This window comes from Lynx rufus, unplaced genomic scaffold (assembly GCF_022079265.1).
Source record: "Lynx rufus isolate CCGP_SWC_20201006 ecotype Redwood Valley unplaced genomic scaffold, mLynRuf1.p SCAF_2, whole genome shotgun sequence".
Classification (NCBI taxonomy): domain Eukaryota; kingdom Metazoa; phylum Chordata; class Mammalia; order Carnivora; family Felidae; genus Lynx; species Lynx rufus.
In genome coordinates this window covers 25,101,427-25,127,556 of record NW_025814834.1, presented here as the reverse complement: position 1 = coordinate 25,127,556, position 26,130 = coordinate 25,101,427, and the positions used below count along the sequence as shown (strand labels likewise).

The following is a 26,130-nucleotide window of genomic DNA, read 5'->3' as shown; positions in this document are numbered from 1 at the left end:
GAGAGAGAGAGAGAGAGAGAGAGAGAGAGAATGAGAAGGGGAGGGGCAGAGAGAGAGGGAGAGAGACAATCCCAAGCAGTCTCCATGCTGTCAGCACAGAGCCTGTTGCTGGACTCGAACTCAGGAACCATTATATCATGACATGAGCCCAAACCAAGAGTCTGAGGCTTAACCCACTGAGCCACCCAAGTGCCCCTGAAATTTTCTTTTCAATAGTCAAATATAGTTATCCTAATGACAGTCAGCTTTTTGGCTGCAAAGATATAAGTCATTCAAAATAAAATGTCATGACTACTATAACAAAATTCTTCCAGTGGTAACAATTCCAGATATTTCTGACTCTTCTTCTCAATGTCCTCTCAATAATCCTTCAAATGTGTACCATTCACTCTCTAATCTTTCTGATTAGATTGCCTATCTCCACAGTTTGCACTCCTGTAATGTAAATGCCTGACATTAAGCTTTTTGGTTATAATGTAAGTGCCCGACATTAAGCTTTATTTGCTGATACATCCATTTCAAAGTCATCTATCTTAAATACATATGGCAGCTGTATGACACAGTTACTTGCAAAACACCTAGAGAAGACAGGCTGCCCCCAACCATGAAGTTCCCCTTTTAGAAAGCCCTGGGTTACCTAGAAAACTGACCACTCCACAGACCTTTTCCCCTCCTGCACCTTGATTCCCACTCCTCTGCTTTAAATCTACCAAGGAAGAGTGAACTTGTCAAATTGTTGGCACTTTCATTTCAAATGCCTTGACCCCAGTAAAGGCAGAGAGCCCTGGGTCTGCACTTACTATCTCTCTCTACTCACGACCTTAACGTGTGGCCCTAGGACAAGCCATGTATTCTCCAGGACTTGTGAATAAAACAAGTAACCTTGTTTTTTCAAAGTTCCCTGATAATCGTTGTAGTGGTGCACTTTGTAATCATAATAAGAACACCAAGGGCAAGTCAAGTTGCAAAGTTGGCTCTGGTCAGGGAAATATCTAGCTTTAGGGGCTCACAGGACCAGGTAGGTACCCAAGAGCCTTCCTAGCCAAGAGCATCACTATCAACAGGCTGCAACCAACACAGAACAATTTCCTCAAACTATCTGTGTCTATGTCTATCTGTGTCCATAACATGTATGTCTATAGCTAATTACTGCACACAGGAACATATACACAAATAACCAACCATGAAAGACACCTTGAGCAGAAATCATCTTTTTCAATCTTTTCATTGTATAAGTGAGAGAACTTGAGGAAACTGAGGTTCTTGAAATTGAATTTGTTCAGGACTGTATCTCTGGTCTCCTGATGCCCCCAGTTCAGTATTCTTTTTGGCCTTTTCAAACATTCTCCATTTTGTCTTGTACCCAGAGTGTTTACAGAAAACAGGCACAAGTTTATACACTTCCTTTATACTCCCTTAATCTTTAGCATGACATTGAGTACTGGGTCTTAAATCTGTATTAACTCTATTACATGGAGCATTTCAAATAACTGTATCTCCTATAGTTAAACAAAAACATCCATTTCTTTTAAATCTTTGAAAAACATCATCAAATTACAGCAAATGTTCTCAACTTAAATCAAAACAAACACATATTAGAGGAGATTATTCTCTGATTTTCTACAAGTTAATTACTGGGTCACTTTTGGAAATGTCTTAGATGAACACAATTTTAGAAATGTATGCAAGTAATCAATTCATTGCAATGTTTCCCTTAATTTTACAACATCTCCAGAAACTACAAATCCAAAAAAAGGAAAATAGGAAATAATTGAAATCGATAAGCAGGCTTATGGTCATGCAAAGTTATTAGTAAAATACAAGAGTTTTAATTAAAGATGTTGCCTTTTTACAAAGGCTCCCTGTTATGCTGATTGATCGAGCCTGCTGGCTCAGCTCTTTCTCTTTTCCCCATTAGCTCCCACTTGCTTTTCTCTGGCCTAATAGGATATTCACCACATCGGAACTACCTTTTTAAACAGCATTTATTCCACAAAGATTGTGAATACAATTACATTTAGACAAATTGTATGTGTATGCATGTGCATGAGTATAATTAGTGTTTTATTTTCATAATTTGTCACTTTGATGTTATAAGCTACAGGAAACTTTTAGAAATATCATGGGGAAACGTACAATTTAGTTTCTAGCTGTTACAATTTCTTGTTGAAATTCTGAGGAACAAAAATACCTAATTGTTTTCTTAGATTTTAATATTTACTTCAATAAATTTCAGACATATTTTAGAATAAAAAGGATACACACACACACACACATACACACGTATACATATATTTCTAAAGTTTGCTCTAAAAGTAAATAGAATCCATAAGCCAGGCCAAGTTAGTTTTATTTTTTTCTATTATTAAACTGAAAGTTTTATTATATTGCAACTACTAAAAGTAATACTCTTGGTGCACAACATAGCAAATCACTAAGGAAAATGCTAAATATTTTTAAAATTTATCTAGCATATTCTCTAATGTCTGTATAGAGACATTAACACAGAGTGTTGTCTGGAACAAGTTTTTACTTTGCCAATATAGTAGTACCCTTCATTTACAGTTATCTAATAACAGAACAAATACACAGCTCGTGTTAATTTCAATGACTTTTTTTTTTTTTTGAGAGAGAGAGAGTCAGGGAGGGGGAGAGAGGAAGAGAGAGAATCCCAAGCAGGCTCCACACTGTCATCTGTTCTGTCAGTGCACAGAGGGATTCAGGGCTAGATCTCACAAACTGTGAGATCATGACCTGAGCCTAGAGCAAGAGTCAGCTTAACCAACTGAGTCACCCAGGTGCCCCAATGACATTCTATTTTTTTTTAATTTTTTTTTAATGTTTATTTTTGAGACAGAGAGAGACAGAGCATGAACAGGGGAGGGGCAGAGAGAGAGGGAGACACAGAATCTGAAACAGGCTCCAGGCTCTGAGCGGTCAGCACAGAGCCTGACGCGAGGCTCGAACTCATGGACCCTGAGATCATGACCTGAGCTGAAGTCGGACGCTTAACTGACCGAGCCTCCCAGGCGCCCCGATAACATTCTATTTTTAATTAAAATAAAGGATTATGAGATAATCTAGCTAGGAAGAATACTATAGAAGTAAGAGGTGAATTCCACCAGAAGGTTTCATTTGGTTAAAATAATGTCTTAGCTTTAATTGATTTAATGGACATTTCCAGGGACAGAAGTATTATCTGTTCACTCCAGTAGTTGAAACATACATTCCTCATTAATTTTTTTGTGGTGTGATATTTTGGTTTAGGAGACAGACAATTTTTTTAGCCCATTGTCAAATGCATTTACACTTTTCAATTAGTTTCTAAGCAAGAAATGTTCCTTGTAAAGGAACTGAGAAGACAAAGGGGTATTTGCTAGGGAATCAGCCTAGCAAATTTTAGTTAAATAATCAGCAGCTGAAGACATAACTACTTTAATACAAAACGTGTGCAAAGGTTAGGAGAATTAAGTTGTAATATTTTGATACATGTTTTTCTCCCTCCTACCTCAAAACGCAGTTCCTAACTCAGATGGCACCAGGTCTAGAAGGGCAAAAGGAATGTGTAAAATGAAACAACACACTGCCTGATAATAGGAGGCTGGAGACAGCTGGCCTGATACTGTGCTTAAAGATAAAAAAGGACATGCAGTATCTATTTTAAATGAGATAAGCGTGCTTCATATATCTTGCAGGGAAAGAGATAACTTTGTCCCTTTAATCATTATTACTTATTCCTTGAAGCTTATTCTCTCACACACAAACTTCTAGAGCTCAGACCTTAGGACGCAGTTCTTATGAATAGAGAGAGTTGTCATTCTTACCAGTAAGCTTGCTAAATAATACTTCTATAAGCTTCAGACTTCACATAGCAGATAAGTTTGTCTCCCCTGACATGACTACATTAATCCACTGAATCAATTTACTTAAGCTGTGCTGTGGAGCAATGCGTCCACGATTTAACTGAGCTTCAAAGTACTTTTAAGTTTGACTCACTGCTCCACATGTAATGCAGCTCTCAGGGTCCCATCCTAAGTTTTATTTTGACCTTTTGCAATGTTAAAAAGAAACAACAGACCCAAAATGGAGTCACTTTTGCTAACCCCCCACCAAGGCGTAATACCTAACCTAATTGCAGTTTCAGCTTCTCCCAGGAGTGGAATTTTAAAGCAATCAGTCTGTAATTTCCTGGTCAGCACTAGTGAAAATTTTGCCAGATAAGACCCCCTAAGACCCCCGGCCTTCCTCTAAGGGAAGGCAAACTTGCCTGAACTAATCCACTGTTTTAACTTGCTTGTCCCCCCGCTTCTTCAGCCTATAAAATTCTTCCATTTTGTACAGCTCCTCAGAGCACCTTTCTGCTTGCTAATGGGATGCTCCCTGGTTCATGAATCATTGAATAAAGCCAATTAGATCTGTAAAGTTACTCAGCTGATTTGTTTTTTTTTTGTTTCTTTTTTTGTTTTTGTTTTGTTTTGTTTTGTTTTTTTTTAAACAGCATCACTGTCAGAGACATTCCTGTTAAGTTTATAGGGGAAGGCTGCTCTACATTTAACATGACAAAGGATTTATGGAGAAGAAATTCAAGTTACTTTAGAAAGTCAGATTCATGAGGAAAGCAGTTAAGAATAAAACACTTAGCTAGAGTCTACAGGCAAAATTTACTTACTTTAATATTATAAAAATTCTTTACGTTGTCTAAGGATATGTTTTTAAGGAATTTGTTTAGAAAAATATTTTCTATTTTAGAAAAAAACATTAAATAAAATAGCTGCTGTCTCTAGAGTTGACAGTGTGAATATTAATTATTAAATGCTATAGGGGGAAAATGACACACTTAAATTATTCAACAGCTAATCAAAGCTCACAGTGGCACCCAGTCCAGTACACAAAATCTATTGCAAAATGTTACTAAATTTGACTTAAAATGTACACAATTCTATTACAATTTCTAGAAGTATGCATAGCGAACTATTGTCCATAGTAAGCTGTCTATTTATTCACACTCTCCATTTCACTAGATCTATTAAAAACAAAAACTCCTTCCTCATTTCTTCTTTTAAAACTCCTGCCTCCATGGGGCGCCTGGGTGGCGCAGTCGGTTAAGCGTCCGACTTCAGCCAGGTCACGATCTCGCGGTCTGTGAGTTCGAGCCCCGCGTCAGGCTCTGGGCCGATGGCTCAGAGCCTGGAGCCTGTTTCCGATTCTGTGTCTCCCTCTCTCTCTGCCCCTCCCCCGCTCATGCTCTGTCTCTCTCTGTCTCAAAAATAAATAAACGTAAAAAAAAAAAAAAAATTTAAAACTCCTGCCTCCTGCAGACCTCCCCTCAAGCTTACCATTGTTGCACTCAGCATTTTTGTTTTGCCATTTTTCTATTCGGAGATGTTTTCACTCTGATCAACACTGCTTCATTTCACCTTAACAAGGCATTCATCATCAGGAGCTTGTTCTCTCAGAGCCTGAATGTTTTGTCTCTACCAAGGCTTTTTGCCACTTAGTGACACTGAGGAAAATTCTGGCACATTTGCTGTTTTAGGAAGAGACACTTGTGGGAAGATGTCAGCTTTGATATGGTGTGGTGAGTGAAATGGATTCTTAACTTCAGTTTACTTAGCTGACTTGTGGAGTTTTTAAACACTTTTACCTTCCTTCCCTAATGTATAAAAACTCTCAAAAACAATTATCCACAGAAGACAGGGAAATATTTGACAAATCATAAAGTTGAATATCTCCAGAGAAGCCTTCACTGAAGTGAATTTATTTCAGTCATAGGAAAAGAAATACTTTCTAACAATATAAGACTACATCTTTTAGATCCTATAATGTACTTTGTATGGTCAAGCAACGAAAACAGAATATTGTCAGAAACTTGTACAGCCCAGATTTTCAGATTTTTAAAAAGTTCAGTCAAGGTTCAGAGAAGTGTCTGTCAAATGGGTCTAAGGTTAACTAATATATTGTAACTAATAGAAAGGCTATCAGAAATCTAAAGGAAGCCTGAAAAATTTTATAATTTTAAAACATTTTGATTATGTATGTTACATCTCTATGGAATCTCTCACAAAGTCTAATTAAAAAAAAATCGTATTTCTAAAATTCAGTTCTTAAAATAAGTATGCCTTTGAGTAGTTCCAAAATACATTTTGCCTCAGGATGGTGTGCTCTTTAAATATGGATGAGTAATTTACCTTTCAAGTAGCTCAAACAAGGAGAGAGAACAGGAACGAATGTCAAGGGCAAGAAGCCTCCACTTCACTCCCAGGGTTTTTGCTTTTTCATTTCTCATCCACAGGTATCAGCAGTTTTCAATGGATAAAATAGTTTTCACAGGATAGAATTGGACTACAGGAATTTCACTTCTACATGCATTCATTCAGAATTAGGATGGATTAAGTGTTCTAACAGTATCTCCGTTAACGTATTAAAATATTAGCTATTATTTATTAGGTCCTTAGTATATGCCAAAAGATATTTAAGCATTTCAACTACACTATTCTATTGAATCTGATTCCAAAACAACAACTCTCTGAGGTAAGTGCAATTATCTCCATTTTACAGAAATGGTAACTGAGATTTAGAAAGATTAAGTCACTTTCCCATGACAAAGAAATGGAAAGAACTGGTATTTGTATCATTTGTCTGATTTCAAATCCAATGTCCTTGTCCACTAAGCTGTGCTATACCATGTGTTATACAGGAAGCTGTTTTATCTTTAAATTCAAGACACTCAGGTTGTGAAATCCCCAGTATTAGCTGCATAAATTTAACAACTCCCTGATCATTTCCTCAGCATACATTTCCCCAATTATAAAATGAGGTAAATGTTAACTATCCTGTTTAACTCACAGTAATATGGTGAAAGTAAATTTTAAAAGGGAAATTTTTGGGGGGTGCCTGGGTGTCTCAGTTAGTTAAGGGTCCGACTCTTCGTTTCAGCTCAGGTCATGATCTCAGTTTAGTGAGTTTAAGCCCCACTGACAGTGTGGAGCCTGCTTGGGATTTTTTTTCCTCTCTTTCTCTCCCTCTCTCTCTACACCTCCCCTGCTCATGCTGTCTCTCTCTCAAAATAAATAAATAAACTTAAAAAAGATACAATAGAAATCTTTTATAGACCATAAAGATCCATGCAAATAGATATTTTTCTAAAATTTGGATTTGGACATATCAGATATAGGTAGATATTTATTGAATTTCACTTTGATAGGCTCTGTGGAGTAGGCATAGTGACCATTAAGCCAATTTTAGGTCATTACAGTAAGCGTAATTTCTATGCTAAAAAATTAGGTGAATTAAATGATTTCATGCTGATGATTTGATACATGAGCTGTGACTTGCTGATTTTCTTAGTCAAGACTGTCTTGCCTAATGGGCACCTGGGTGGTTCAGTCGGTTGAGTGTCCAGCTTCAGTTCAGGTCATGATCTCACGGTTTGTGAGTTCAAGCCCCGCGTTGGGCTCTGTGCTGACGGCTCAGAGCCTGGAGCCTGCTTCAGATTCTGTGTCTCCCTCTCTCTCTGCCCCGACCCCACTCACGCTCCATCTCTCTCTCAAAAATAAATTAACGTTAAAAAAAAACAAAAAACAAAAAACAAAAAACACTGTCTTGCCTAAGCCAAGTCTTAGTGGGGTCCTAGCCAAGACCATCCCCACTTGGCGGCAAGTAAAAATCCGCATTTAAGTATACTAGAAGAATACTGTGTTTGTTTAGGCACCAAAGGGTAGAAATGCGGCTGGATCTCAAGAAGGCCTGAGAACCAGTAGGTAAGAGTTGTTTCTGTCTCTGATTCTTGTTTGCTTCTGCATGACAAATTTATTTAACAGGTTCAAAATGGAAACTTCCACTAAGTTTAATATCTTCTCAAGTTCAAATTTCTAAGGTAGTATAACCAGAATTTCTGGATTTCAAGTCCAAATTCCCTGGGGCAAGAATCTCATTGGCCCAACATTGGTCAATATTTACTCTTACTACAAGATTTCTCATTCTTAACCTTCAGTACTTTTTAAACTTTATGTTGTATACTTATTCTTTGTTTGGATGGGGGTGGGGTAAAGTTATCCTGTGCGCTCCAGGTATCATCCCTGGCCTCTACCTACTAGATGCTAATAGATGCTCCCCCTAATCTAACTCAGTGTTATAACAACCAAAAATATTCAGACATTATCAATGTCCCCTGGGGGCAACGTCACCTCTGGTTGAGAAACACTGTCATGTGACTAAGGGTTAGAGCATCACACAAAACAAACATAGCCACAGTGACTCACCCCTCCAGAAGTGGGTAGTTCCCAAAGAAAGATGTCTACTTGGACATTATCCCAAGTTGTCTACTATAAGAATAACAGATGTTGGTGAAAATTATGATTTTTTTTACTAACTTTTGTATATTTTTTACTAACATAAATAAATCTCTAAAAATTAATTAAAAGTTTCAGAATTTTGAGCACTGTATAAATTAAAGGCATATTTAACTTTCAAAATTGGAGAATACTCATGTGTGTTGTTTTCTCATTCTGTCCTAACAGAGTGATTTCCAAGAGTTTGGCTCATGCATCCCTATCAATTAGAGAATGATTATTCAGCATTAAGATGATAATAATGATCATGATAATAATAATAATGAGAAGAAAAAGGAGGAGGAGGAGGAGAAAGAGAAGAAGAAGGAGAAGAAAGTAATTTACACTACATTTTTCTATTCTACAAAATTCATATAAAATGCAGCAAAAATTACTTAAGAGTTTGATTTGATTTCATTCATTAATAGTATTATTAAAAGTACTATATGGGACTTCTGGTCCAGAAAAGATGGCATAAATCTATTTCTTCCTTACCAAGAGTAGCTGTATTGTGGAAATAATGCAAAAGGCAATAATGCAAAGGAGAATTTGAAAGGCATTGAAGCCAAGGCAAACTAGTTTGGAACCCTGAACTGGACAAACAACAGAATAGTAGGCATCTATGTTTCCCTACCCAGCAGAAGAAAGGAATCCAAAGTAGCATTTCCTAAATGTAGGCTAGCAACAGAAAACAGCCCAAGTAGGCTCCTACGTTTCCCTATTTAACATGTGGACCTCAAGAATGCTAGGTGAGCTAGGTGGGCCTGAGAGGCCCCTCTCCAGAAGACCAGGGGTAGTTGGGTGGATCCACCAGAGGGGCCCAGCCACAACAAGCAGCCAGGCTGCAAAGTTTCCTTGATCCTTTGTAAAATAAGGAAGTTGGTGAGTGAGTAAAATTCATTTTTTAATTTGACATCTCAGAAGTTTTTTGACATGAGAAGACCTATGGACATTTGCACGCTTTAACTAAATTTCCACGGTTAACTGCCACTTCATCACAAAGTATTACAAGGATTCTTTTATATTTTAGAAATCTCGACTTTGTGCAAAAGGCCACATCAATGTTATTTCAGCATTGTGTGTAACTTGGTTTCAACTACTTTGCTATTAGAATATTGTCTACAAATAATTGTAGTAAATTTATTTCACACATTGATCTTTACAATCCTGCTTAAAATTCTTGCCAAAATATAACTGTCATAAACATTATTTCTATCAAAAAAGTTAATTTAAGTCTACACTATGTTTTATATAACTTCTTGACAAAGACCAAAAACTTTGATAATACACTGCCTTGCCCAGGGAATAGGGAAACAGGAATTCACATACATTGCTCCTGGCAGAGAAAACTTTTACAAACTCTATAGAAAACAAGATTTCCATGTTGGTGATCTCTATCAAATTACATAAATATGTGTCCTTGACCTTGCAATGACCCCTTCTAGGCATTAATACTATAAGTAAATTCATTCACATATGCTTAGATTAAAAAAAAAATCAAAGTACATGATAGCATGTAAAGCATGCTAACATTTGAGTGAAAAATGGGAAGGAACATATACATATGTCCTACTGTATGCATAAATTGTCTCTGGAAGAATACACAAAAGTAGCCAATAACATTTGTTGCCTAGGGATGGCTGAAGGACAGAGGCAGGACAAAAGTGGGAAAAAAATTTTATTTTATGTTCTTTTCTATTTTATCAATGTTAGACATGAAAATGTCCCTGAATTAAAACACACAAAAAAAAAAACAAGGAAAAAAAAAGAAAGAAATCATTTACCAGTGAGACAATATTTTTCCTCTATCTTTTTTCTTTGTTGGCTCACAATAATGTAATTATTTTCCATTTCCTTATTGAAAGAGAATCTAACAAATATGAACTGAGACAAATTAGAAATATCTAAACTTTAATCCAATAGTATAATAAATTTCTACAATATCTAATATTTGTATATTCATATTTTTAATAACATTTTCTCTGTCTTCTATGCTAATGAAAGGAATGCATTTCAAATTGCCACTACACTATTTTTCATATATTATTCCAGATGTTGTTATTGTAGCAGGAAAGAAGAAATATCTTTACCATTCATATGGAGCATTTTGTTTTTCCTTTTTAAAGAAACTATTTATCCTTAAGATTAGTGAAAGTTCAGTGCTGATTTAAGTATGGCTTTAAGAATGCTGAAAAAAAAAGATACTTGTCTTTGTATCCAATATACTTTGTAAATGTCTTAGCAGTGATGATAGCTTATACTTACTTTAATGACTAATACAAGAAACAATATACACAAAGGGCAAGATATAGTCAGTCATCCATAATTCATATAGTTAATATCTCTGTGCCTAGAACAAAGTGGGGACACAGTGCTCTTTTTCTTTTTCCTTTCTTTTTTTCTTTTCCTAATGAACGGATGGTGTTATAAGTACTGAAATCTCAGTATAACCTGAAATTGGAATTGCCATTTGGTGCACATTTGGATTTCTTGCTTTCTCTGATATACAGATTCTTAAGTCATAGTTAATATCACCACATCAGTGTTGTTAATAGCATTAACTTGAAAACCACAGAGAAATATAAGAAGCAATGACATACTATGTTTCATTTGCAAGCAATGAAATTAGGCAGTTTACTTGAATAGGAGCAGATCTACCACAAAGAATCAAAAGCTTATTTTCATGTTTCTGAGGACCAGAAGTGTGAAAAACATGAATTATTAAAATCACTTGATCATTTCAAGCCTATTCTTTCTCACTGTTGAACACTTACAGGTCTGGCAATGATTTTCTGTGGGTCCCCAGCATCGGCCAGTACAGGACTTATGGCAACGTCCACCTGTCGGAGAGGAAAGAGCGCACACACACATTATCATCTTTCACTCTTTGACTAGGAGTAACTCTTCAAAGCAAATAGTCTTGCTCCTTTCTGAGGATTTTTATATTTTCCTATAGCTGAAACATAGCTCATAAAATGCCCCCTTTAAGTAGCAAAACCTGAATGTCAAATACATGTGAAGCTGAAATACAATCTCCTGATATTCAAAATCTTCTCATTATTTTGTAAGAAAAGGAAATAAGTTGAATTTGTGAATTTTCCCAGATAGTTGTAAATATTTACATGAAATAACTTTCACTTTGACTATTGAATATTTTTGTTCTATTGATTCTATGTGATTCTATTCTGCTTGATATAATTTCAATAGTTCATGGCTAATTGATATTAAGGAATAAATCAATAGTTAAAAAGAATTTGAAGTCTATGGAAACAAAAATATATTTTTACAAACACATGACAAACCATCAGAATGAAAAGGTTACATACATTATTTATATATTTATTTTAATTTTTTTAATGTTTATTTTTGTGAGAGAGAGAGTGCGCATGCACATGAGTTGGGGAGGGGAAGAGAGAGAGGGAGACACAGAATCTGAAGCAGGCTCCAGGCTCTGAGCTGTCAGATGTGACACAGTGAGATGCGGGGCTTGAACTCATAGACTGAGAGACACTGATGTGAGCTGGAGTCAGAGGCTTAACTGATTGAGCCATCCAGGAGCCCCTACACACATAACTTAGAGTCTCATTTGAGGGAGGATGTCATCAAGAGGATGTGACAACAGGTTGACCCTTGAGCTAGACCTGGCCAATGGGAGGCTCCTCGCTCCCTCCCCTGTCCTTGTAATGAACATCCTGCCTACTATTCCCCTGCTAGCAGTCTGAAAGGATGTAACTTTGAGAGAGTAAGGTGATACTGGGGCCATCTGAATTGAATATGTTACTGAACCCATTTAAAACCTTCATATAAACTTAAGAGTCTGGTAGGCAGTTATGGGGATCTACTTGTCTTGTGGCTGTCCAAGATCACCTTGTATATGTTCAAGACCAGCCTTGTATGTAAGTTACCTTGCTTATTATACCTGGCACCTATCAATCTGGAGTGGTCTCCCTATGTATTCAGTCTTCCTTGCCCTCCATGCATAGGGACCAATTTGCAAACCAACATCTTTATATAAAAGTTTCAAGCATTTAAACAGATAAATTTTTAGGAAGTTTAATTTCAATTATTTGATATCCTTTTTTAAACATTTTATTGATACCATCTTCACTTTCAAATACGAGCCTTTATCTTCTGTAGCACTATCTTGCTCTTAAGAACACTGCTACTCTGCTCTTAAGAACACTGCTACTCATTTGCCTCAGCAAATACAGTTATCCTACAGAGAAATTTTCCTAAGGACACAACCATAGAGTATTAGCTAGAAGAAATCACATATAATGATTTTCTTTGAATTTTGTTTCTGAATTTCATAGGTTCACCCTAATATTTGTGGGTATAAGGGTATATAGAGTGGGGTTTTTTAGAATAAAAAGTATACATGAAAATCTGTTAAAGACTAAAGTGTTTCTATAACATAGTTCTTATTAAACCTTCTCTGTTAATTTTCTAACATTATTATGAACGAGTATACACCCATACAAGATGTTTACTTTAACATAATTATACAGTAAAACCTGGGATTGTGAGTAACTTGTTATGCAAGTGTTCTGCAAGACAAATAAACATTTCTAATAAATTTTAACTTGATAAACAAGCAATGTCTTGCAATACAAGTGGTATGTGATGCTGAATGTCACATGATCACAAACTGAGCCAACGGTTCTTGAAATTCGCTTTGATATACAAATGCTGTGGATTACAAGCATTTGTCCGGAATGAATTATACTTACAACCAAGGTTTTACTATATCTTGAAAGTTATGAAATAAGATTATATCAGATCTTTCCTCTTTTTCTTGACCCACAGGTCTTAACTCTTCAACTTGAAAGACCTTATAACTTGGGCAGCTTTTTTTTTTTCTTTTTTTCCTCCCTCTTTCTCTCTCCCTATGAGACTGCCTGAGTGAAGCTGTTATGTTAAATGCTTTCACAGTTAAAGAGCAGATTCAGCAGATGCACTTTTTCAGGCTGAACCTCAGGCCATCCAAATGGTCTACCCTTCTGCAAGTGAACAGTACGATTTCCAACTTAGGATAACACTTAGGCTCAATTCCATTTACCTTCTTAAAAGTATGAGGATCCTTGCTACAATAGAGTTTATCTAAAGCAATTCTGTTTGTGAACCACCTTTGCTGACATCACCAGTGTATAATATCCTGTCACTCTGCCATCTGTTTATTTAGATCCAAACACATTATGACTACATAATGCAAGCTCATTCTCACTGACAGGAAAAGGACTCCATCTGGCCTGAACAATATAACTTTAATCAGTGATAATGATAATTATTATTAAAAACCTACTGGAGCTCTTTTGTACAATGCTAATAAATCTAATTTGATTTATACCAGCGGAAATTAGAAAGGGCTGTGAGACAAAATGGGAAGCAGTGAAAACTTTGAGTACAAACTTTTTATGAGAAAGTAATGTTAATATATTTCTTTAGATGTGTTAAAATATTTTAAATCGACCCATTAAGTGGTCTGGTATTTAAAGATATCTGAAACAGAGGATGATCATCTACTATTTAATCTATGACTTCTTTAATTGTGTTAGCAGTCAATGAAATATTTAGTTGTGTTCACTGTGACCAGAACACTATTATAGCTGTGGGGGGTGGGGGGGGGAGCTAAGCAACATTATTTTAATACACTCAGTATTCCTCATTTATTGGATTATATATTTTCTACCTTCTTATTCTTGTAGTTTTGATATACCACTGAAGACTTTTGCCTGGATCCAATACAAAAAGGAATATTACTAGAAATTAGGTTTATGGTTCTTGACAAAGTATCATGGCAAGGCCCAACTAGTTGTAAACAAATGATATAGTGTGCCACCCCAGCCAGACACACACAAAGTTTAAACAATTTAACCTTGACTATCATGCTGTTAGGAAATTTTGTTTGGCAGTTTCCATTTTTCATTCATATTTAAATAGAAATATGTATTACTGATGTAAAAGGAAGCTAACAACATCTGCCTCCTTACTGAGATTTTACTCAGTCATATATTCCCTTCACTCCTTTTGGAAACCAAGAGAAAGAGGGTCACTTGGCACACACATTCCAGAATTCTATTACTACACATGTGTTGGAGGGCTGTGACCTACGTGTGCTTCCACAAATGGTTTCTCATTCTGGCTCGCCCTTCATTTGACTGTCTTTGACCCTCTGGAATCTGCCCCCACATTCAGTTCAACCTTGGGCAGTATATGGCAATTGAGCAAATACTATTTTCACTAAATTGTTCCAATTAAGTATCAAAATATCTGGCCAAAATCGGATTGGAGGTATTCCCGAATTAATATATTTGCCATACTCTCACGCCTGCAACCTTAGTTTGATTCTTCTAGACAACTGGGTAGTGTAGTTTTATGGACTAATGTGTTTAATATGCTTTAAAATATGCTTTTAGATTTTTCTTTCCAACATTTCTGCTGCACACAAATGTCAAAAAATGAGAAGGAAGACAAGGGGTTTTCTGAATAATTACCTATCTAGGTTAGCAAAACAAAACAAAACAAAACTACATACTTTTTTTCTCTACCTTCCTTCCAACTATTTATCCAAAAGTATTTTTTCAGTTCCTTCTATACCTGTGTGTTAGGAACCATGTAAAGTATTGAAACAGACATGGTTACTTCTCTAATAAGAGTTTAGAATTAATTCAGCATTATTTTAAAGGGAAAGGGTTTTGATTAGTCTGTATCTAACATTCACCTTCTATGGGGTTTAAGGAAAGAAGCCAACAAATCTAAATTTTTAACAGTCCTCTAGCTCAGGAAAGAAGAGTTGGATGGGGTCAAGTTGAGCTGGGCCATTTCCAAGTTAATGCCTGGTGGCTTGGAAGTCCACTCCATTCCTTATAGGGTAATTTATCTATATGACATCTAAAATGAGATCAGGGGAGAGCACTTCAGTGGAGAGGATAAGTATGGCCCATGACGGATCTCTCCCTTGTCTTTTACAGAAAGAAAAATACTTTTGACTATGGCCCAACATCTTACTGAGAAATTTCTGTCTTCTATTCTCAGATTCTCAGGTATGCAGTGTCTCAGGAGGCCTGATTTCAAGAGGGAAAAAAAGGCCATGTATTCACTCTTTTAGTGTGTATTAATTTTATAAATCACTTCTCTATGTATTTTAAATGAGAACAGCAGAAAGACGAAATCCATACTAGCCTATGTAAATGGAAGAAATGTTTTGGGGCACTGAAACTTTGCCAGTGCTGTCCAAATATGTCTTATTTCCATGTCTCAGTATGCTACATGATTCTTTTCCATTGTTTATTTCAATAATTCTTTTAAAACTATGTGAGGAAATATGCTACTTAAAAATAAGAATCTGACATTTCCATTCAACTTAGTGATAACAGAGTTATTTAAATTAATATTTCTACCTCCTGTCATTTTGACTCAAAGAAGTGAAATATAAAACAAAACAAAATTTCAGACAAATATTTCTGTCACTTTAGCAACCATTTTAATCTTTTAAAGTAAGTGCTGATTACTGCACATCAGCATTATTTTAATTCACAATCATTTCTGCTTTGACAATGCATTATTCATCACAGAAGTTAGCAAGTATGACTAAGTTTATCTTTTATGCTTGTCCAGAAGTTATTAAAATGTAGCTTTTGCATTCTTTTTTTTTTTGTAGGAACTAGAGTCCCTGAGCCACTTCAATATTTTTAAGAGTCATAAATTCATGTTAGAAGTTTTGCTTGTCCGTAGGACTACCTGACAGTAGAGATGGGATTTAACATGTACCTCTGGACTGCTTTCTGCAAGTAATATGCTAGGACAGTTGAAGAGTTACAAAACGTGAGGTCACTGGCAACCACAAAAGATTATATCTTCAAACTTCCTGTAGCTAAAGGCAATGCAGTTACATTGCCTGGATTCTTCTTTCAGTCCATTTAAAAAAACTGGCAGTCTTGACCTCTTAAAATTTCTTTTACTGGGGAAAGAGTGAGAGAATAGTATCGTTTTCATGATCCCATAATCCAGAAAGGGAAGTGGAACATTTATTGCAAGTCTACACTAAACTAGTCCCTATTCTTGAATGGATGATAAAAAGATGAATAAATCAGTGTCCTGCCCTCAAGGAGCTTTCAAGGACCAGGAAATAAGTAGAAAAATGGGCAAATAGTCATGATAATAATACTTGCTAAAATAGAAGTATGCATAAAATGGAGAGGATGGATTTGAAAAAGGCTCCATGAAGAGTAGGCTTGAATTTCTACTTTGTGAGTAGATAAAGGGAAGAAAGTTCCAGGCTGAATAATTAACCTAAGCAATGACACAGAGGCATGGGTGCACACAACTGTTTGGGGCCATAATGAATAGTTTATAGTCTTTGAGCTGTTTGCATTAGGACAGCGTCTGGAGTGTAAGCTTACAAAGTATCTCGAAAGTCTTCTGAATAGGTTAGAGTTTACTCTGTGAAAGTGTCATGGAGTTGGTCAAAGTTTTTAAACACTGAAATTATGTGGTTTGATCTGCATGGTAGAAGAGACTTTCAGGTTATGGTTCCCAAAATTAGTGTTGAGATTTGAGAACTTGTGCAAGGTGCTGATTTTACAGTCTAGGAGAGGGAGGGACAGGAATTTGTATTTAAAAAAAAAAAAAAGCAATCCCAGGGGTTCTGATGATGAAGGTTCCACATGAGTAAGTATGGATAAGAAATAATGGTTTGGCATGTAATTCCAAACATCATAGCCATATTTTGAGACAAAAATTTAAGTGCTAGATCTGATCAGATGCTTGGTAACCAAACTTATAGGATTAAATGGTGTAAACATGTAGCCGTCTCTCACTTCCCAGTGTTCACTCCTTGATTTGTGGATATATTTCCATCAGGTTGCATTTTTACCCCAGCAGTCCTAAAAAACACATAACTTTTTTTCAAATTTAAATTATTATAAAGCACCCTGTTGATAGTAAAGTCTCAACAGGATTCCAGCAAATAATATATTGGCATCATTATTTAATGATATTACTGAATTGCTCTTTTTTTTTTAATCAGAAGTTAATATTGGGCTTGTTCTTATCTGACAACTCTCATTGTCATGTGTGTTTATTTGGTCCCACAATTTCGTTATGTAAATGACTTTACAGTTTTCTTCCAATTTCAATTCAATCTTCCTATCTTGCCCATGATTTGCAAGTTAATTACTGAATGAAAGCTTTAAGTTCTATACACTTGCTATTCAAAACAAAGATGGGCAAGTATTTTCACTAACTAGGAAGACAAAGTTAAAGTAAAAATATATATGGGTAGAATTTTTCATCTAGCAATAAATTAAGTCAGGAGTTAGCAGTTTAAATTATGTTAAGTAATCACTGGATTGGAAAAGTAGGTAATGTCAACATCATTAAACTTGTTTTGTTTTTTTTTCTACAAGTGCCATCATGTTATACAGTCAAGCAACCTATAGTCCAAGGATTTAGACTAGCCTACATACTCATATGATAAAGATTAATTTTGAACAGAAGTGTAAAATACATCAAGCTCAGTATGAGATACTTCTATCCACCCTCTTCTCAAGGATTCAACTCCCCACTGCTGATCTGTAACTGCCAGAGCACACAGTATCTCTCCCCAGCACTAACTCAGATAGGATTACAGACAGATGGCTAATGAACTGACCAGTTATCAGGCACACAGAATTGTGCAAAAGTTTGAAGTATTGAGCCTGTTTAGCAAATCTTCATTTATCCTGAAGCCTTCGGTAAACATAAATCAATCTAGAGGAGAACCCATAATGGCAGACATCTCATGTGCAGATAGAAGCTGGAAGGGTGGGGTGGGGTGGGATAGACATTCCAAGAGTGTCTGTTTAAAACCTCTTAACCATGCATGGGGGCAACTGGCTACTCTATCAGCATGTTGACTTTAGGTGTGCTTCCATGTATTAAGTAGAGTGGCTAGATCTGCACAAATTTCAGTCAAAAGGAAATTTGATGAGAATCTATTACGAACTTAATATTATTGATCATCACTCACATTTATAGTCTTACATGATTATAAGTTACTGATAGAAGTAATGGCATACATGTGCCAAAATAAAATACACATTAATAGACTAAAGGGATTATATTTCCCATTGAATGGAAAGATCTGATACAATATCTATATTACTGTTCTGTAAACTTTATACTTCTAGCACACCTTCACAATTCTTTAGGCTACTGTAATCAATAGAAAAGAACTTAAAAAAGAATAATAGTAAAGGGGCCCAAATGGTTTCCCAAATGTATCAACAATACAAAATGACTCAAATTATAAGGAAAGGTTAAATTTTTCCTGAAAAACTATTTCATACTGTTACATATTGATACATTTAAATATTTCATATGTCATACTCATATTTCATATTTCTTCCAAATCATGTAATTAGAAAGCATTAATTATCACTGTTTACAGTCGTTAGCACAGAGCAGAACACAGGAATTCTACCTACTCTGGAACAGAATTAGTTCTAATCAATGTCAAACACATTTCTAAACACAAATAAGGGGTCTGAACAAACTGGAAAACCTTACCAGCAGAATTAAAGAATAAATTAATATGTGTCTGCTGTTTTCAATCAACAGTAATAATGACAGGTATGTTTATTAGCATTTAAGGTGAACCAGCAAAGGCCATCAAGAGCATCCATGATTATAGTCTACCTAGATTATACCCCTTTGGAAGTCGACAGTGCAAAACCTGTTCAGCTCTAAGTGGTGGTGGTCCTCCTGGAATATCTAAGTTTTTATATATATTAGTTCTGTTAATCCTCATATAACACTAATAGGCTGACACCTTCCAAAATTTGTATCTCCAGTCCTTACCATGTGGGGTATAGGCTTATGCTTCAAACTGCTTCTAAAACATTTTTACCTGTATAATTAGCAGACATGCAAACATTTACATGTCCAAAATGTAATCCTTCAACTTCCCAACCCAGAAAAATCCTTTAAAGCCTTCTTCAATCAGTCAGTCATAACAATACTTCTTCATGTCAATCAATCCTTTCAGAATTTCATGTTGAAAAAGTTGGACTCATCCTCAGCTCAAACTCAAAATCATTATCATATCCAGTTAACACTCACTTCAAAATACAGCTAAGCCCAATCATTTCCCATCACCCTTACCACTAAGTCACAACTGTCCCCTGCTTGCATTAATGCAACAACCTCCTAACTTGTGTCCTAGCTTCTACCCTGGCCTCTATATAATCTCTTCTCAGTATATTAACCAGAGCAATCTTCTTAGACATACCAGATCAAATTCCAATAACTTCCCATCTCAAAGTAAAAAAGACAAAGTGCTTCTAATGGTCTGGAAGGCCGTATGATATTTGGCCTTCTCCATGTATTCATAACCTTACTTCCCACTATGTTCTTCCTGGATCACTCCTCTGAGCACTCTCATCTGCTGTTCCCAGGATGTACAAGGTGCACCCTCTACTTAGGGCCCTCCCATGCCCTCTCCCTGAGCCTCTCTTTCTCTGATAGGCTACAGTCACATGGTTCATCTGCTTACTTGCTTTTCTTAGATGCCACCTCCCAATGAGGTCTTCTCTGACCCACACTGATTTGCTATATTTTATTTATTTTTTAATGTTTATTTTAATTAATTAATTTAATGTTTTTATTTTATTTATTTTTATTTTTCATTTTAATGTTTATTTATTTTGAGAGAGAGACAGAGACACAGCACAAGCAGGGGAGGGCCACAGAGAGAGGGAGACACAGAATCCGAAGCAGGCTTCAGGCTCTAGGCTGTCAGCACCAAGCCCGATGCAAGGCTCCAACTCAAAAACTGTGAGATCATGACCTGAGCCAAAGTCGGACACTCAACCAACTGAGCCACCCACATGCCCCTAGATTTTATTTCTAATACATGTTTGAATTAGAAATGTTATAAAATGCAGAAGAATATAAAAGAAGAAAATAAAAATCATTTATAAACTTTGTATTTTGGTGTTTTTCATTTTTTGATGTATAGTAATACTGTTTTCTGAATAGTATAATAGTCTGTCTAGTTTTGTGACCTGCTGTTTTCACATTATATTTTATCCTAAACATTATCAGGTTATATTATGTAGATGCAATTTTTTTTTTGGTCAATTTGCCTCCCATTAGATAGCCATACCATAATCCAATTAATCATTTGCTATATGGAATATTTTGCCGGTACATGAAGAAAACCAATAAATATTTTTAAATGAAAATATACATTAAGAAAATATCACTAATTTCATATCATACTATTAAGAAGATTTGTAGCTCATGGAAGGTTGATTTGGATATCAGAAAGAACGTGACCATGCCATTCTTTATGTCCTTCTGGAAAACACTGATGGCATCTGGACCACTTGTGTAGGTTTGTAGACAACTGGCACATGCATCAGAACATTTGATAAAGGAACGGGCTGGCCTAGACTGATGTGCTGATACTAGGAGTCTACCAAAGGCCTCTGTACATATCCATCATGTTTGACTCTTTAATCACTGAGTTACACAAAACAATTGAAATATGCTTACCACATCTGCAAATGACAACATCAGGCAGGGGTAGCAATTGTTCATACATAGGATAACTATTCAGATTTTAAAAAGCACTTGGTGGGGCACCTGGGTGGCTCAGTCAGTTGAGCAACCAACTTTGACTCTGGCCATGATTTCACAGTTGGTGAGTTCAAACTCCATGGGTTTAAGCCCCATGTTGGGCTCTGTGCTGACGAAATGTTAAAAACACTTCTAAAAATTAAAAAAAAAAAGCACTTGGTAAACGAAATGAAGAGCCAAAAGTAACAATATAAAATTTAACAGGATCAATGTAAATTTCTGCATTTGTGGTTCTAAATGAGTATTTCATGTAAATATCAACAGCTATGCACACATACAGGATCTATCTGTCATGAGACAGGTTAGAATTTCAGTTCTCACTCTGGTTTTAGAACTGTTTCATTCCTCAGGTAGATAAGTTAACTTTTCTGACTCTTTTTTTTTTATTTTTTATTTAAGTGTTTATCTTGTACATGGAGGTTCACACTGTGCTGCATACTCAAATTTAGACATCGTTACCGATATCATCAATCTCACCATTTATTGAGCACTTTCTACATTCTAGCTTGTAGACAAAGCGCTTTACACTTAGTATCTCATTGAATTTGCACAACAGTATAGTGTAAGTACTATTATTTGTCTCATTTTATAGGTAAGAAAACAGAAGTGTAAGTGGAACCAGAAACTTGCCTCTTTATATCATGACGGGTTTATTTTAGATAGCATATTTGCTTGTCAGAAATTTTTGTTTTTGTACATTTTTTAAAATTTAATTCACATTAACTTTGATTCTATTACTTGCTTATTAAGGTTCATCAGTAAATGGGGATAAAATAAATGCCAGTTAAATATAAACACATTTTAGTAATTAGCATTTATAATTGTGATAGGAAATTATAGCCTGTGGTTTAGGGAAGATAAAATACTTGAAAGTATTGTGTGCATAACCAAATTACAATATTGCTGTTCACTGCTTTAAGTGTTCACATAAGTGCTGGTAAAAAGCAGAAAACATAAACTTTGAAATCATTTTTTATCTGCATTCAGTCTCCATTATTTATAATTGGTAGGATCTTGAGTAAGGAACTTTACCTAAGAGCTGACTTTCTTTATTAATAAAATATAGATGATGATACTTCCTGTACATGCTAGGGCTGATTAAGAGGAATAACATATGTAAAACACCTGGCATGTAATGTACATCAATTGATGTTAGTTCCTTTTTCCCTCCCTCAAAATATTGTATTTAAAAACATTAAAGAACAACAAAGAGAGACAAAGAAATGTAGACAGTCAGCAGAAGTGATATGGCAGACAAATCAAGTAATCTGGAGACAGAAGTGTTTATGCAGACAGAGTTGAAATGATCAGTAAGGCATCATAGTCAAGTAATAGGAAAGGGGGAGGCTGTAATGTCTTAGAAACTTTGACAGGCTTGGCAGAAAGGGACAAGTGGGTTTCAGAGGTCTCTGCATGCTTTGGCAAAGCTTGAGAAGCCGCAGTCTCAGCAGGAATGCTACTAATAATCTAAGTACAGTGAAAGCTCATTCTGCTACTGGGATATCACATTCTTGTACCTTTCAGCCCAGTGTACATGGAAGGAGGAAAAGAGGGCAGATAATATTTCAAGGTATGTGACAGAAAAGAAGAGAGGAACCCATGGTGAAACGGTATTTGAATTGCTGGAGAGGATTAGATGTCATCGGTGCTGGGATCCCTGCCCATTCCATGACCCTCATCTGTGAGACTGCTAGTCAGAGGTGCTAAGGGATCCCTGAGGAACTGTAACCACCGTGTTTTCAGTATGTGAGTGGTGTCACATTTAAGAGGCATGGGTCAGCAGCTGAAATTCAACCACAAGAACTTTACTTGTCTCAGAGGACATTAAATGGGATCCAAAGCACTGCCCGTGGCAACAGTTCCAAACCTTTTCTTAATTCTCACTTTTCTCACACTACTTTCAGCCTCTGATTCACCACAGGCTACCCCCTGCCCAAGGAAGCTCACTAGCTCTCTCTTCTGCCTTTCCGCCATCACCAAGCATTCACAATCTCCTCTCTTCCATTCTATCACTTTCATGTCATTGGTTTGACTTAGCCATTCTCCCTAAATACTTTTATTTCATTCAGCTCTCTCGTTAAAAAATTTTCTGTCCATCTTAGCATACTAAGTGTGAATTCCAACATTCTAGGAAGACTGTGTGTGTGTGTGTGTGTGTGTGTGTGTGTGCGCGAGAGAGAGAGAGAGAGAGAAAGAGAGAGAGAGAGATACAGTGTGTGTGTGTGTGTGTGTAGACTTGATGGACAGTTTGGTCCAGAGGGGTGAAGAGATCAGGCTGGCTGATATGTAATGTTTGAGCAGATATGGAAGAAAGACCATGAACATTCCCACATTTGTTGTTTTTTAATCCTGTCAGAGTAGTTGTTACTTGAAAGGCAATGTATTGGTTCTATTTCACTATGAGCATAAAAAATTCCCAATATCTATGTGTGGCATGGTCTCCATAAGGAGCCTGTTTTCATCTGGCTTCCATTTGTCAGCTCCAAGAATAAATCTATCTCCTCTACGAATTAATAAGTAATGGGTATTATCACAGGAAAACTGAAATGGATAAAATTATAACAAGCTCCTCAAGGGAAAAAAAAACATTTATTTTCCACAGTTCCTAACAGCACTAAAAACACAGTAGACTTCCCAGATCCAATAGCCCTGCATTTCCTTTATTAAGAGGCCAGTATCTTCACACTATAGTGCTAACCCAGCTTCTTCCACCTTGAGTCAGTTTTGAAAGGTCTTATAATGTCTGTGGCTTGAGACTTTATAATTATGGCTGGCACCATTAATCTTGTAGCCTCTCTTTCTTATTATATCTGAGATTGAGACTGAGTTTCTGTTACAGATTGCTAGCCTGTAGCAGTCAGTTGGGGAGATGAGACATCACTGAGACAGATAACAAAGAAAAATGGGTAACAAGTTGGGGAAGATTAGGTAGCTCCATGGCACTGTATTAAACAAACTCTTTTGAGGTATCAGCCAGAAGTCTCATTTTACGTCCCTACTATTATTTCATCCACCAAAGGGATTTAGCTGTGTGTGTGTGTGTGTGTGTGTGTGTGTGTGTGTGTGTATCTCCCTCAAGTCCTCCCACTTAAAATAAAAACAACCACATTAACAAATAGGCATACTTCTAAAATGCCACCACAAGCCTAAGGAATGAAATGTGATTTTAAAATTGATGAAGGTTATAAGAAAGTGACCCAAAAGGCATTAGAGTAAGTAATAAGCCTAAAATGTCTTGATGTAAAATGTTTTCATTAATCTGCCTTTGAAGTTCACACACAAAAGCTAAAATTCAAGAATAATGGATTTATAACATATTTTTGAAAAAAAAAAAGATTCCATCAACCAGGTATTTCAACGGCATTTCTTACTGATGTACTACTAGACTGATCTGGAAATTGAGTTATTTAAAGAAAAACAGATAAGTGATTTGCAAGCCCCTGCATATATATCTGTTGCATTCTATCACAAAATGATTTAGCCTTAAATATTAGCCTCACTACCTATCAATCTGCCCCTAGTTCTCTGTTTTCTAAAAAAATATATTGTTAGTCTTGTAACCATCTGAAATATAAACCTCAAGGTAGAATCAAAGTCCTTATGAACTAGCATATTAAAGAGTTAGTCATAGCTTAGACATAATGCATTTTTATTATATAGTGGGAATTGTTCTAGGTGATTTATTTCCCACGAAAACCTTAGGAGGAAAATGCTACTACAGATGAGGAAGCTGAGGACAGAGAAATTTAATAACTTGTCCAAGGTCACACAGAATGGGACAGGCCTGAAATAGTCCAGAGATCTGAGCCAGAATCCATGTTCTTCACCAATATAATCAGGTATCTAGTTTACTTTAACAGATATAAGAAAAGAACAGTCATGTGGGACAGAGAAGGACCGAACACACAAAATGAATTAAAATACTCATAGGCAGACAAACTTTATGTTAGAACAAAGCCCTGTTTCTTACAGAATTAGTATAAATACTGATAAGTTCAGTGGATTTTAGGAGGTAAAGAAAATGTTAGGCAATAATGTTAAATGAGATCATTAACACAGATACTTATTCAAAATCACCTAGGGAATGACATACATGGAGTTTAAAAAAAAAGACTCAGGGTCACTTGCCAAAATCATTAATGTATGTGGGCAATGAGTAGTAGTTAGCAAATGACCTAAATGGGCAGGGTGGAGGGTATTATAGACAGATGCCAAGAACATTAAGAATGGATGTCCTTAACCACACAGCTCTCCATGCCCACAAAATTATAGATGTATTTGCTTATAAATGACGATGCGAAGCGAAGAGAAGGCTGATCACAGTTCCCAGTTTTAGGCTATAATACAGAATAAGAAGTGTCTTCATAGTGTTTAATTATAAACACTAAAACTGATAACAACAAATATTTATGGAACACTTATGTGCTAGGCTGTTTTTAACATTTTCATGTATTATCCCAATTCACTGTAATGTAAGAAAAATGAAGGATAAAGGGGCTAAATTAGACAGAAGAAACTTTGAAGTCAAGATTAGAACTTATGTAGAATCCATATCCCGAACGCAACCACTAGGCTACCCTTTGAAGCAAAGAAACAGAAGGGTAACTGTGCAAAGACGATAAAGATGCAGGGGCTTTGCCCTGCAGTGGGGTCAGGCAAAAGGTTTTGGTAGGGAGGAAGACAAGAGGGGAGAGGAAGAACAATGAAATCTATGGTTTCTCTCTCTCTGATTGCCCATTTACATATATTAAAGTAACATATATACTTATTGTAAGTTAATTCAGTAATAATGTAAATTAATCCTGAAATAATGTTTTGGGTCACCCCCTCCCCCATAAAATATTTGTGTTTACTGTATGGATTAATAGAAATGATTGACTATTTCATGAGAATGTTACAAAACTGCATGACCTTAATTTATCTTTTCCTACTGAATCAAACCAAGCAGAGCTCTGTCAATTCTACACCTCTAAGGACCCTTAGATATTTGTTTATTCTGCTAGAAATGCACAACAAATCTTTGCAATAAAATATTTGATATTTAAAATTATTCAACTTAATGAAATTTAGAAATGAAGTGATGGGTATCCAACACTCCATCATTTGTAAAAACTTTTAGTTTTATTATTGACTTATTTTCTAGTAAAGCAAGTTTCTTTATCCTGAAAAATTCACTTTG

At 35.9% G+C, this 26,130-nt stretch overlaps 1 protein-coding gene across 1 annotated transcript in view; it reads right to left on the bottom strand.

Annotated features, from left to right (window-relative positions):
* Positions 1-26,130, bottom strand: part of ERBB4 (erb-b2 receptor tyrosine kinase 4) — a 730,912-nt gene that overhangs the window by 335,829 nt on the left and 368,953 nt on the right. Inside the window, exon 5 of the mRNA XM_047082226.1 lies at positions 11,105-11,170. Coding sequence (XP_046938182.1) covers positions 11,105-11,170 — 66 coding nt within the window. The remainder of the gene's footprint in view (positions 1-11,104; positions 11,171-26,130) is intronic.